This window comes from Leptosomus discolor, chromosome 1, assembly GCF_034619465.1.
Source record: "Leptosomus discolor isolate bLepDis1 chromosome 1, bLepDis1.hap2, whole genome shotgun sequence".
Classification (NCBI taxonomy): Eukaryota; Metazoa; Chordata; class Aves; order Leptosomiformes; family Leptosomidae; genus Leptosomus; species Leptosomus discolor.
In genome coordinates, this window is record NC_141391.1 from 116799205 (window position 1) to 116812217 (window position 13013).

The 13013-nt window shown below is 50.3% G+C and overlaps 1 protein-coding gene across 1 annotated transcript; it reads left to right on the plus strand.

The window, feature by feature from the left end:
- Window positions 1-434: 434 nt before the first annotated feature.
- TIMMDC1 (translocase of inner mitochondrial membrane domain containing 1) lies at window positions 435-8049 on the plus strand. Its single transcript, XM_086463046.1, has 7 exons — window positions 435-529; window positions 650-815; window positions 2062-2150; window positions 4026-4093; window positions 4958-5036; window positions 6431-6541; window positions 7114-8049. The coding sequence occupies exons 1-7, from the start codon at window positions 435-437 to the stop codon at window positions 7211-7213; spliced, it is 708 nt and encodes a 235-aa protein (XP_086319172.1). The 3' UTR covers window positions 7214-8049.
- Window positions 8050-13013: the final 4964 nt, after the last annotated feature.

Sequence of the window (13013 nt, forward strand, 5' to 3'; positions counted from 1 at the left end):
CGTTGCTTAGTCAGAATTGCAGTGGAAGATCGGGACAGCCCCTAGGTGTTTCCCCAAAGATGGCGAGCCATGTCTTTCTGTTTTTCCTCTGTCACGCTAGTACGCGGGGTGTCTCAGCTTCCAGTCTCGGGTCTCCGGGGCTGGAAACTTCCTCTGGTCAATCGCCTGCGTGAACCGGGGCTTTTCAGTCCGCTTCCCTTTTTTTTCCGTACCGCTGAACCAGCCCTGATCCGTTGCCCTCAGCAAAGAAGACCAGACCCTCGCCTCTCCCTGCGGGGAGGCCAGGCTTCCCCCGCCGCAGGCGCTCCCGCAGGGGCCGCACGGCCCGCTCCCGCCGCCCCGTTCCGTGCGGCGCCGTGCCCCGCCGGGGGGCAGGGGGCGCTGCTGCGCCCGCCGAGAGCTGCTGCCGCCGCCGTCGCCGGGGAGGGAGAGCCATGGCGGAGGGGGTCGGCGTGGAGCCGCAGTTCCGCCGCCCTGCACCGCCGCCGCAGACGGGCTGGGAGCGGCTCAGCGAGCTCTGGCGGCGCGAGTAAGGGCCGGGCCGGGCCGTGCTGGACTGGGTCGGGTCGGGTCGGGTCGGTTGTCCGCGGGCCCCCCATGCCGCCTCCGCCGCCCGAGCCCGGAGCCCAGCGCTGCCCTTTCCTTGCAGCGAGCGGCAGCGGTACCCGGAGGAGACGATGAACATCATCAAGTCGGCCTTCACCGGGGGACTCGTCGGCTGGATGTACGGCGGGCTGCCGGCCTTCTACCACGGCCGGAAGGCCTTCATCGAGGGGAGCCACGGGGAGCTCTTCCAGAACCGCGCCGATGCGGTGGTACGAACCCCACGCCCCGGCACCGGCCCGGGGGAGCGGCTGGGAGCCGCGCTGTGTCTGTGTGTGTGGGGTTACACGGGGGAGCCGCCCGTGTTCCCGCCGCTCCAGGGACGGAAGCGGCCCCGGGCCTGCCGGGGAGGCCTCCCCGCACCTGCGCGGGCCGCCGCGGCCGGAGCCGGCGGTTGGCGGCGGCGGCGCCCGGAGGAGAGCGAACGGCCCCGTGACGGTCAGTCCCAGGGGCGCGCAGCTGCGAGCGGGCGTTGGGCGGCGGGTTCGTCGGTGTGTCCGGGAAGGGCTCCCGACTTTTACAGCTCGCCGTGCTGGCAGGAGGCTTCGCGGTGTCAGAGTGGTGCTGTCACCTGACCTTGCTCGTGTGAGTTGTTTTAAGATAATTTAAAATTCTTTTAGCCTATCGCTGCATCTCACAACAAAGAACATTCCTGACATTTTATAGATGTGTTGGGAGTTTGTTCTTCAATTAGAGTGTTGGTCACCTGGATTATTCGGAAAAAAAAAAAACAACCCAGCTTTAAAAAGTCAGCCTCGTTTTACATGATTCACCGTTTAGATTTGGCCCAGACGTAGCAGCCTACAGTGTCGGTGCCTGGTGTCACTGTGCCCTTCTGCTGACTTCCGCGTGCCTGCGCCTGGGCTAAGCTCTTACACCACAGGCAGTGGAAGAGGGAATTTATTTTCTTTCATGGTGTTAACTGGAATATTTTTAATTTCTGTGAAGCTTCTGTTTATCATATCTTTTTAAAAGCCACTTACTGCCAAACTTCTAAGCACCAGTGCCGAACTGCAGAGCTTGGTGGTCTCCTAACATTTAAAGTGGTTATTATTTACTATTGTGGTTCTTTTAGTGGTTATTAATTATTAATACTTATAAACTTATAATAATTGAGAACTAGTTTCTAGTTCATCCCCCCTTTCTTCTCTGCTGCTGTCCTGTACAGTCCTCAGAAAGCTTTCCTCGTCCCCCCAGGTGTGTTTCAGCACAGGGATTAGAAAGACCAGTGGATGCTACAAACTGGAGTTAATTCTTGGTTTTCCTGTTGGTGGCTGGGGTAGACGTGAGCAGCTTTTCCTCTGAAAAAAGGAACTTCATCCCTAAGGGTCATGGTGCCGTTCCCAAGTGACATTGGTCCCGTGACCCATCACGAATCCCCCGGATCACAGCAGGTGCCAGGGGGTGGTGAGGGGAAGCCGGGCTGTGACCTGTGACCTGTCTCCTCTCTCTCCCCAGCAATCTGCGCATCGGGCTGGTCTCAGGAGTTTCATCCGCTACGGCTGGCGCTGGAGCTGGAGAGTGGCTGCTTTTGTGACAATATTCAAGTAAGTGTCCCCTGAGGGTAGCGGGAGAAGAGCTGCCTTGTGCTTAAGCACCAGTGGCAAAGAGCCCTTTGTACCGGCAGCTCCTGGAGAGGCCGTGGGTGATGGATTGAGGCTCAACGTGATGTGGTAACAGTGGGTCTGACTGGTAAGGCGGGAACGTGGAGAGGATCTTTTATATAAACTTTTTGTAACTGTCCCAGCATTCACATCTTCTGCTGAGCCAACACAAAACCTAAAACCGGAAGAGCCCTGTTCCTTACATCGCATCCATCCTGTTACTGACTTGAATACTGTTCTTCTCTGTGCTTGACAGGTTCTTTCTGCTTTTGCTTCATCTCTTTTTTTTTTTTTTTTTGGTGTATATATTTCTCTCTGGGAGAGTGTTACCGTGTGTTGGCTGTTTCTGGAAGAGCTCTCTGTCCCATGCTAATTTTTCTCCTTTTTGTTGTGCCTCATTACTCCTTGTTTGTACACACTAGCATTACTCACAATTCTTTGTTCTTGTCCTGACATGCTTGCACATGATCTTCTTGCTATTAAGCAGTCACTGAACATCAGATGTACCAGTTGCATGTACCTCTTTAGGCCTTTAGGCCTCCTACCCGCACATCCAACACAGAGATAGTGTTCCACTCCCCTGATTTTCTCCCTCGGATGTGTCAGTGCATTTCTGACAACGTAGCATCAAACTAAGCGTGCTCTTCTGAGTAAAGCCCTTGTAAACTAGGAGTATCTTCTTCCCTGACGTTCCAAATGGTAAACTTACGTGTAGTCCAAAGCCTGCATTGACTGTCTCCGCAGGTATGTTCTGTTTAAATTCCCCGCCTGGTTTTAAGATACCAGCAGCACTGACTGGCATTGTTTCATGTTTCCATCTCCCCTAATTTTTTTGTTCCTTTCTGAATTTCTTCCTCAATCCCTCTTGGTTTCTTTGGCTCCTTTTGGTTTCGTATCCCTTCCTAGCTTTAGTTAGTGTGCTGTCTTTCCTGTAGCTTTGGATTTCTTTAGCTTTTCCTGGGCGTGACATATAGCCCTGTTGGGTTCCACCGGGTGTCTCCCCTGCAGGCAGAGCGTCCCCTCTTCTTGCCACCCCTGCCAAACGGGCTTTGGCAGAAGGTTTGCCGCTCAGCAGTAATCGTGTCTGTCAAGTCCGAGTCAAAGATTTGGTCCTGCGGTTGTGCGAATTTTGGGTTCCGCAGTTTAAAACCAAATTGTTCTGTTGTACCTTGTACGTGACGTCACAGCGTTGGGAAGGGCAGGACGGTTGCTCTTGGCTTGCAGACGTCACGCAGGAGGCTTGCTGTGATGCTGGGGAGGGTGTGGCTGCTGAACTGAGAACAGAGAGTGTTTTGGGGCTTAACTGATGTGTTTGGAGGAGATGGTGTACCTACCCCGGTGGGAAACCTCATGCCACAAGAGCAGGTGACCCTGCTGACGTCACGAGTGTGACTTGGCTCTAGTGGTGAGGACTGTCTGTCGGACAAGATCTGAGATCTCGCTGACACACGGATTCAGGCCTCTGGGGGTCCTACATCAGGACTGCCTGACTGACCATTGCTCAATTCCTTTTGTCCTTGAACATACGATGGAAAAAAAAAATCCTTTGTTAAAAAAAGGAAAAGAAAGAATATCTCAGATCCAGGCCGGGAGTCTTGGCATCCCCCGGCCTCTAGCTGTGCAGCTGCCTGCAGTAAAGTTGCAGAACTCAAGGTGCTTGTGGCCGGCGTGAGTGCGCTCTGGGCCAGTGGGCCGCAAGGCAGTTAGAGGCAACCTGAGGGCTGGCTTAATGGAATCCAGCTTTACTTCAGACTGTGTTTTGCTGCCTGTCCTTTTCCATGTGCAACTGCTGACTTCTTCTGTGCCTTATCTTTGCAGCACGGTGAGCACTGGCCTGTCTTTGTACCGCAATAAAACCACCATCGGTAATTTTGCTTCGGCAGGAGGTAAGGCTGCTGTAACCTTGTGTGCTTTCCTCGTTGTGAGCCAGGGTTGTAAGCGGGCACGCACAAGCAGAAATCCGTATCTCTTGGGTTCAAGAGGGTCTCTGGCTTCTGTGCTCCCAGGTTTTGTTTCCTGTTCTGCCGACTGCCGTTGGGACTTTGCTCTGTTGTTTAACTGCCGCTTGCCTTTGTTTCTAATGGAGGGGTATCGATGCATTTCTGAAACCATTGGGGAGTTTTGTGGTTATCTGCTCGTCTTCAAAATACTTGCTGGAGTTTTTTTGGGTGAAAAATGCTTGTGTAGGGTAAAGGCAACACTTGATGCATAACCTGCTCTCATAACCACCTATTTAGCAAGGAAAGCACTTCTTATTTCAGCTCTTTGTAAGAGTTTAGTGCGCTGTTTATCAATGACCCTTTTCATGCTGAGTTCTGCATGTCTGCTTTTGGCACCTGGGCTGTTAGTTTTACAGGGCTCATCGCCCTTACAGCTGGATACGTGTTTTACTGATCTTTCCTGCCTTACATGGCAGCTCCTATTATTAGCTGCTGTTGAACAGAGAAAAAAGGGGAAGAGGGATCATGCTCCAGCCTGGAGAGAGCTCGGTTTTACTTTCATAGATACTTAACTTCTGAGCATTTCTCGGGGAGTTTTTCTGAAGCAGAAGGAGCTTTGTGCAATATTTTAGTGCAGAGGCCGTGGTGACTGCATGGCGAGGGTCCCTCCCGCTGGCCACAGCGCTTGGTTTCTGCTCGTTTAAAAGAAGCTCACGGAGCGGAAAAATGCAGCAAAGCAGCTCCCTCTGTCTGTCTGTGATGGCTGGCGGGGGGCTGTTTGTGGTTTCAGTGGATTTGTGGTTTTTTTAGCCTTCACAGGAGCCCTTTTCAGAATGCACTTGGGCCTGCAGGGACTGGCAGGCGGCATCGTGTTCGGAACAGCATTTGGGTGAGTTGCGACTGCTGCCGATGAGTGGCACAGCTACTCCTTGAGGGTGTTTGTTAGATGGTGGCCGCGCACACCAAGGCCTGAATCATAGGTGGGGCTAGAGAAGCTTCCCTTCCTCTCTTGCCTTGAGGGATTTTCTGTATCTCTCTTGGGACCTCATGGTGATGACATTTCTTCCAACCTTTAAACTGTTTTTTTCCTTCTTTTATTCTTGATCTTTGTTTTGCTGCTTCCTCGGTGCTAGGAACTCCGTGCTCGCAATAGAGCTCTTTCTTGCTGCTATTTGCTTGTTAGAGGAGACGCTGACTACTGTTAAATAGGAAATTGTGAGGATGGGTTACAGACATGTCTCCTGTCCCCCTTCCTTGATGTGGTCACTAATGAGCTCAATGGTTGCGTGCAGAACCGTTGGACATCTCTTTTAAGGAACTGTGTTGTCTGTGGCTAAAGGCAGGAGTGTAAGAGATAGAGCTTTGGGCTCCCTTCTCAGCTTCATCAGCAACTGCTCCTGTAGCAGCTCAGAATCCAGATGGTGTGCAAGGGGTGTTGCATGTCATGATGACACATTTTTGAGGAAGGGGGCACCCTGGGAACTGCCAGCCCCTAGGTTAGAAATCTGTGTGAACGTGTTTTTTTTACAAAATAGGCTCCACCAAAGCCAAAATGCGAAGCAGCAGCCACTAGGAAACGCAGAGGAGGAAGCTGCGCGGTTGGGCTGCACAACCCAAGGCTGTAAGGTGGCACATCTCTTTGTGTGTGTCTTGCAGTCGTGTATCTCCTAAAGCTCCCTGGGGCACGAGGGACCCTCTGTTTCTCTCTCAGGGGCTGTGTCCATCAGGAGCGGTCTGACTTTTCAAGCAGAATTGGGATTTCCTCTCGAAGTAGACTTGTGAGTACCCTCACAAGTGAATTTGGAAATCCTGCCTGGGCAAGAGAATGAGCCTTCTATGTGCTAGTTAGCACCGTCAGGATGGTGTCAGCTGTGGGCACGCCTGGAAGCAGCCTCAGGAGCTTTACTGATGATAATGCACAAGTACCTCCAGGGCTGGACAGCAGCTAAGCAGGGGGGTGACTGACTAAATTATGGGTTAGGTGATCTACCCGGGTGGTTTGGGCACCTTAAACCCTTCCACCCCTTTGCCCTATGGGTGCCTGTCAGTAAGTACATTCAAAATATGTTACCAAAGGGGCTACAGTGAGTCACAGCTGAAGACAGGCCGTGTTTGGCGGCTGACAGCAGCATAGGACTGCCTTAGTCCGTGGTGCGATGTGAGTGTTGGGGAACATTACGCTCCACTGATCTGGTGGCCGGCCCCCGTGTGGTCCTGTTGCCGAAGCTGGTAAGTTATTACTGCTGTGTGTCCCCTGGGTGACTTTTCTGCTTCCTCCTCTAGGATCCCTGCAGGGGGCCTCTTAATGATGATGCAGAAGCTTGCGGGTGAGACCTTGCAGGAGAAGAGGAATCGTGAGCGCAGGGAGCTGTATGAACAGAAGTTAGCAGAGTGGTAAGGAACAGCTCTGCCTGTCTGAGTCTTTGACTAGAATGTGTCTAGTTCTGTGTCATTCAGACATTCAAAGCAACTATGACACACTAGGTTTTCTAAACCTCAGTTCTTCTGCTCTTGGTTTTTGGTGTGTTTCACATGCCAGTCTCACAACTGCTCATTTAGTCTTCCCAGCATTAGATGTTGCTGTGTATTTTGTAATGAGGTATTTTGTTCAAAATCCATCCCCCCAGTCCGGCCCAGTAACTCTGCATTGGTTTTCACTTTTGCAGTGGTTGAGAAGACCAGCAGGACAAGCACATTAGTATTTCTTTACCAAAATCGAGAGAGGCCAGAACTCTGGCTTTTCCTTCATTGCTCCCTTCTTTCCATCCCTGTTAAAAAGAGGAAGGAAGAAGGATAGCTGGAGGCTTTGGGGAGAAAGGGCTGTGACACTGGTTGCACGACTTATTAAAACTCACCAATAGTCTCAGTTCTAGAAGAAATTTTTCAAGAGCTGGGATTCTACAGTGATGCCTTTGTCAGGAGGATACAGGCATAAAATTGCCTTGCACTCTCTCTTCTCTCGTTAGGCAATCCAGGCTCAGTGTGACCGAAGTCTTAGGTGAAATGGAAAGCAATGCCCAGGGAGGACCCGAAACAGAGAGTGCAAGAGAACCTAGAAGCTACTGAGTCTTCCCCAGATCTCTGTTGTAAGCAGCTACAAAGTATTTTGATTCTGCTCATAAAAGTCGTCATTCGAGGGGTCATGGAAGTCTTCTGCGAACACAGCTATATCCTATGCACTTGTGCAAAAGCATTTTGCTGAAAATGTTGTTCATGGATGCAGATCACTGCACAAGAGCTTGGAAGGGCCAAACCTGTTCCACCCTGGAAGGTGGAAATGCAGACTCTGCAGACTAGGAAGTGTCATCTAGGTTTGGCAGGGGTGAGGGCAGCCCCAGAGCCTTGTCTAGAACCCATTTCACTGCTGAAAATGTCCAAGACACAAGCGATGTAGAAATACTCAAGGTAAAGGAGCGTATGGATAGTTTGGATGCTAAAGGTACCGATTCCAGAAGCCAATGATGCTCTGGTGAAAGCTGCTCTTCAGACGGCACCTGAAGAACTTGCTGTCGAAGCGCAACAGAGGCAGCACCAGAGCGAGTGGTTCTGCTCCTCTCGCCAGCCCCCTTCCACCGCTTGGCTTGGCCTGGCTGGTTTTGCCGTTGGTGGTTTCTTCAGGCTTCTTACAGAAGAACACGCTTTGTTCGTACACTACTTGGGGTATCAGTGTTGAGGAAGGATGGAAGAGCTGGTAATGGGACGGAAATACCCTGAAAAAGACATGTTTTGGGTTCCTCAATAGAACTGTGGCTGAGGGGGCCACAGAAAGGCTGACTTGTGGTGATGGTGGAGGAATATGGCACTGTGGGCAGTTTTAACAACAATAAAAAGGCCTCTTAATTTCATTTGAAGGTTGGAAATTAGGGATTGCCTTTGGGGGAAATGTGGTTCAAGACACTCAATAAAGCCATCTAGCAGTGGTGATTGTGTCCGTAAGCTCTTTACCTCAGTACAGTATGTAATTAATGTTAGCAGTAGAGAAATGTATTTGAGTGATATCCCATGAGAAGAGCTCTAGCTATGATACCACCGGCGAGCAATCAAGTCTGGTGGTGGTATCAGACCGGGCAATAATGAAGACAAGAGCCAGAAGAGAGCCGGCTCTCTTTATTATTTTGCACCAGAGATCAGTGTTGAGTCTCAGCTGTTACCTACGGGTAGGGCTGAAGTTAATGGTCTGTACCCAGAAGGGCCAGGAGGCCCATCACTGTTTCCCTCAAAGCAGAAGGTCAGAATTCAGGTCCCGTCTTTGTGGTGAGTTTTTTTTTCTCCTAATAAACGGATTAACATCCAGGCAGGGGGTTTGGGTCTTCCTCCCGCAGGAAAAGAGTAGTCACTCTGTTCTGGTTGAGCGCTTTTCTCTGTTACAGCTGATTACTGCTGATTGAAATATGAACAGTCAATTCTACAGAGCTTATTCCACCCACCCAAAGCAGATTTTTGGCACAACTTGCTTCCAAGGAGGTGTTGTGTTTTCTGACTTCTGAAATGAGCATTTTATTTGTTAAACACCTCAGTGTAGTCCATTTTTTCTATTGAAGGAATACATGTGGTGACGGGGTTGTCATCAACCAGCTTTGATTTTCCTTTTCTATGTGTAAGTGAAGGATCTGAGTAAACAGACGTATGGATACGGCTTTCCCCCTTCCTGTTTTAAGCTCTGCATACATTAGTGCCAGTAGTGTTACTGTCCTCTGCCCCCTCAAAAACCAAAATAGCAGGCCTTTCTGAGTCACATGTTTGCCATTGTGGTTACACAGCAATGTTTTATCTTTTTGTTGGGTTTGTTTGGTTTGTTTTTTTTTTTCTATTGCATCCCCACCCAATATCCCACACTCTTATCCGTACAGCAGTTCTGATGACAATTGAGCTGTGTCATTCCTCAGTCATCTTTCTCTATTCCTATTTAGTGGTATATTTGATGTGATGTATAAAGAATACTCATTTTCTTGTGTCTGACCATTGATACAGGGGTGTTCTTCCACGGGAGGGTAGGCGGAGCCAAGGTGTAGCAGTTGCATGGATCTTCTCTCCACCTAAGGAAGGAGGGGCTGCTAGGTGTCCTTATGCTGCACGTTAGCAAGGGGAAGCACAGACTTCCACCTGCACTCAAGATTAGCAGGCATTTTTTGCTCCGTTTCCTGCTGAATTTAGTTCACTGCACTTCCTCATTTCTTCTCGTCAAAGTCACTGGCCAAAGGGGGAGTGAAGAGTTGGTATTTAAAAAATAAGCTCTGAACAAGTGTAAGGGATTCTTCACCCCCCACACACTCCCCCCACCCCCACAGCAAAAGCACACCACTTTTTCAGAGTAGGTAAAAGACAAGTAGCAGGGGGTACAGCAAGAACATCTTACTCTGGATTTTGCTTTTGCAGAGAACCTTCCCTTCCTGGAGGGAGAAGGAAGACCTGTTGCAAACCGAGTGTCGAGCACCCCAGCTACGCTGCTCAGTTAATCCCTGACCAATTGTCAGACAGGAGAGACATGGAAGTTACAAGTTGGGTACCTGGGTGCCATTTTGTCCTTGCTGTTGAGCACACCAGAGCGCTGTCTTGATGCCAGCTGTGCCTGTTACAGCTTTGTCAACCAGCTGCATCACCTACCTTGATGCTACACAGTGTATGTTTTTAACAGCTGCAAAATGGTGGCTGGGGCTCATGTGAACAATTGAAAGGCCCTAACACTTCCCAGCACGTGGAAGAGACATCATACATTACTGAGGAGAGGAAACCGAGTTCACCATTTATTTTTTAATACAATTAAAGGAGGAACCTCGGGAAAAAATGTTACATACAAAATACCTGTGATAACAGAGCAGCTCACCTGGTACAAAGACCCAGATATTAAGCTGAAAAGGTCTCACAGAAACCATTTGTGTGCAATCCACTGAATACAGCATAAGGCAATAGAAAACATGATTCATAGTATAAGTGCTTAAGGAAGAAATTACCCGAATAACCTGCCCATCAAAAATATAAACAGTTGCTAGATGTATTTGTCAGTGAAACTTCTTGTTTCCTTTAGAAGGAGTTACTTGAAGTGTCACAGGAACCTGTGGTGATATAGCAAGGTTTGGCACAGTGCAAAAGGCAAACCCTTCTCCAGGAGGCTGTGCAATCATCAGTCCGGAGCAGAAGTAGCGCATGGGATAGTCGGAGGGAAAGTGTTGTGCTGGTGCAACCACCAGAGCTGTGGTGTGGTTGGTAAGGTGGAAATGCATCGTGGTTGTAGCAGGGAAGGAAGCACCGTGTTGGAAATGAGCAAAGTAAATACAAAAAGAGGGTGTGGAGCTGGGAAGTTTGTGCTGGGAAGAACAAGCGTAGATGAAAGAAAAGGAAACTTGAAAAGCATGAGACACCGTTGCCCGTACGCCACGTCCTGCAATAAGGGCAGGCTGCCTTTTACAAACGCTGCTTTCTGCATCGCCTATGTTCTGCTTGCAACCAGAATGCACAAGTGCAGAGAGTGTCGTTTCCTTATTGCCCACTTTATCTCCTGTTCTCTGTCACAAATCCCTCCATAGGAATGTTCTGAAGTTCCATTTCACTTCATACAATTGGAAAGCAGGAAAAAAGCTGATGAGGCAGCGTGACTCTGCAGGAGTAGAAAGGGAGCAGTGTCTTATTTTTTACTAGTGACTTGATCCCTGAGCCTCCCATAGCTCAGTCTTCTACAAATTGCTTTTAGTCCTCCTATTTTCTCCAGCAATTTTTCTCTCTCAATATGTACCTGCTAGAAAAAAGTGAAGTGGATGGAATATTTCTCTGCTATATCCTAGCAAGATAAACAGCTCAAGCCACAAAACATCCCACAAAGCAGACAGTGTGTGCTTTCAGATTTTGGTCTGCCCTGCTAACTGCAGGTGGATAGAGCAGCAAGGGAAGGGGTACAGCTTGCAGTGGGATAGAGCAAAAGCGAAAACCAACCCTGTCAAACTCCAGACAGGGCTGAGTTAGGTTAGCATGCAGAGTTGCTTAGATGGCTTGTTGGGGCATGGGGCTTTCTCCTCTTTTCCCCTCAAAATGAGAAACCACTTTGTCCTACACGGTAGGCAAGAATGTCACCCAGATTAGATGAGTCGCATCCAATGTTAGCATCCTGTAGAGAACCTCCTTCAAGTCCTGGCTGGGTAGAAAGAACGCTGTCAGAAAGCAGCAGCAGCGCTCAGCGCCAAGTAAATCCCTATGTGGCTGTGAGAGTCCCAAGCACCGGCAGAGCCTGCCTAACGGGCATTCCTGGGCAGATGCACAAACCAAAGCAGACCCGTGTTTACAAAGCAAGGCCCCGAGTTGCACCCCATTGCAGCAGCCACGTGTGAGAGAGAGAGATCGCCACCAGGTGTTAGAGATCGAAGCGGGGCTTCACAAGCGCGGGCAGGAAGGCAGGCGTATAAAAGCTTGTGCCTGTGCATGCACAAAGGTGTGCATGGGCGTGTGCTCAGCCGCAGCACCACCGGCGGGCTGCGCTGTGCCGGGTGTGCTCCCGTACCTCTGGGTAAGTTAACGGAGGAGCTGTACCTTGGCACCCGGGTTGGTGAGGCCGTCCTTTTGGGAGAGAAACGTTACGAGAACTTCAGCCACCGCTGCAGACAAGCAATGTTAGTCAGCTGTTAGGCGCGCCGTCAGTACCTATCATTCCCTAAAGAGTCTCGTAGCACTGAAAATAAGCATGAGGCACATAGTCCCACCTCAAGGTGCCTCTTCATGAGAAGCGAGTGCGTTATTGCCTCTATAGAGGAGAAGGGATGTGTATCCGTAATGGTCAAGTCCAAATCCAAAGTCCTCCAGCACAAAGAACAGTACTGGCAGATACCTGTGAGAGGCTGAATATAAAAGAAGTCTTAGCTGCTCCAGGTCGCAACGTGGAGGCACAGCCTGACTTGAGATTGTGTGTTGGGGTCTAGGGTCTCCCAAAGGCCAGCTCTGCGTTCCTAAAGGGGTAGGTGGGTGTGGGCTGCCTGCCAGGGCTCTGCAGGCCCCCTGGTTTTCATAGAGGCAGCATCAAAGCCAGAGGATCCCAAACTCTGGAACTGGTGCGTCAATGCCGACAACACTCTCCTTCTGCCCCGTTGAAGGAACACGGAGGATCCTCCCAGTTGGAATTCCAGCGAGCCCGTTGTAATGAGACTGCGCCACACCTTCTGTGGCGTAGGTGGGGTTTTGTGTTCATTCACACAAGATTATGTTGTCAGTCTTCTTCAGCAGAGTTTTCTACTGCTGTCATCCACTTTCAGAGGGCCAAAGGGTCAACGCAATAAGCATTGCTGTACAACGAACAGTGGGGACTGCAGTGCAGAATACACAGGATAAGAAACCTGCGGGACACAAAGAAAAGATTTTACTGACTCTTTTTAATCCTAAATATAAGCCAGCATGTCGCTGAGCCGAGCCAAACGGGGATCACCTGCCAGAGCCCTCCACAAGAGGGCTCCCATTACGGCAGAGACAGAGCTGTTCGGAGCTAGACAGCACACGACTGGCGCTACAGCGAGCTACAGACTGGCTCGACACTTGCTGTGAGAACCTTTGGACCGTACAGAGGTGCTATCCCTCTGCGAAGTGAGGATGACTAATAAACGTGCTATGAGCAGCAACAGGCCATGGCTCAGCACGTCGCACAGTTACGAGATGGCAGTCAGCCACTAAGGAAGCGCAGCTTCCACCCCCGTCCGCAGGCAGCAGCCGTTCCAGGCGGCGGAGCTGGGGAACACCAGCCACTGCCAGAAAAGACCTGGCAAACTTTTATTACAGAAGAGGAATGTGGCGGAATGGATTTATTCAACAGGTGAACTCCCACCGCTCCCATCACAAAACCCCCAAGAATTCATGCTAAGCAAGGCTCTAGTATCTGTTCCAGACAGGGCCT

What these genes read in the sequence shown, in the direction of transcription:
- TIMMDC1 (XM_086463046.1), top strand. Translation starts at nt 435, where the DNA reads ATGGCGGAGGGGGTCGGCGTGGAGCCGCAGTTCCGCCGCCCTGCACCG. An exon ending in AGCGAGCTCTGGCGGCGCGA is followed by an intron (nt 530 to 649) that starts GTAAGGGCCGGG and finishes CTTTCCTTGCAG; the next exon opens with CGAGCGGCAGCGGTACCCGG. An exon ending in GAACAGAAGTTAGCAGAGTG is followed by an intron (nt 6,542 to 7,113) that starts GTAAGGAACAGC and finishes TTCTCTCGTTAG; the next exon opens with GCAATCCAGGCTCAGTGTGA.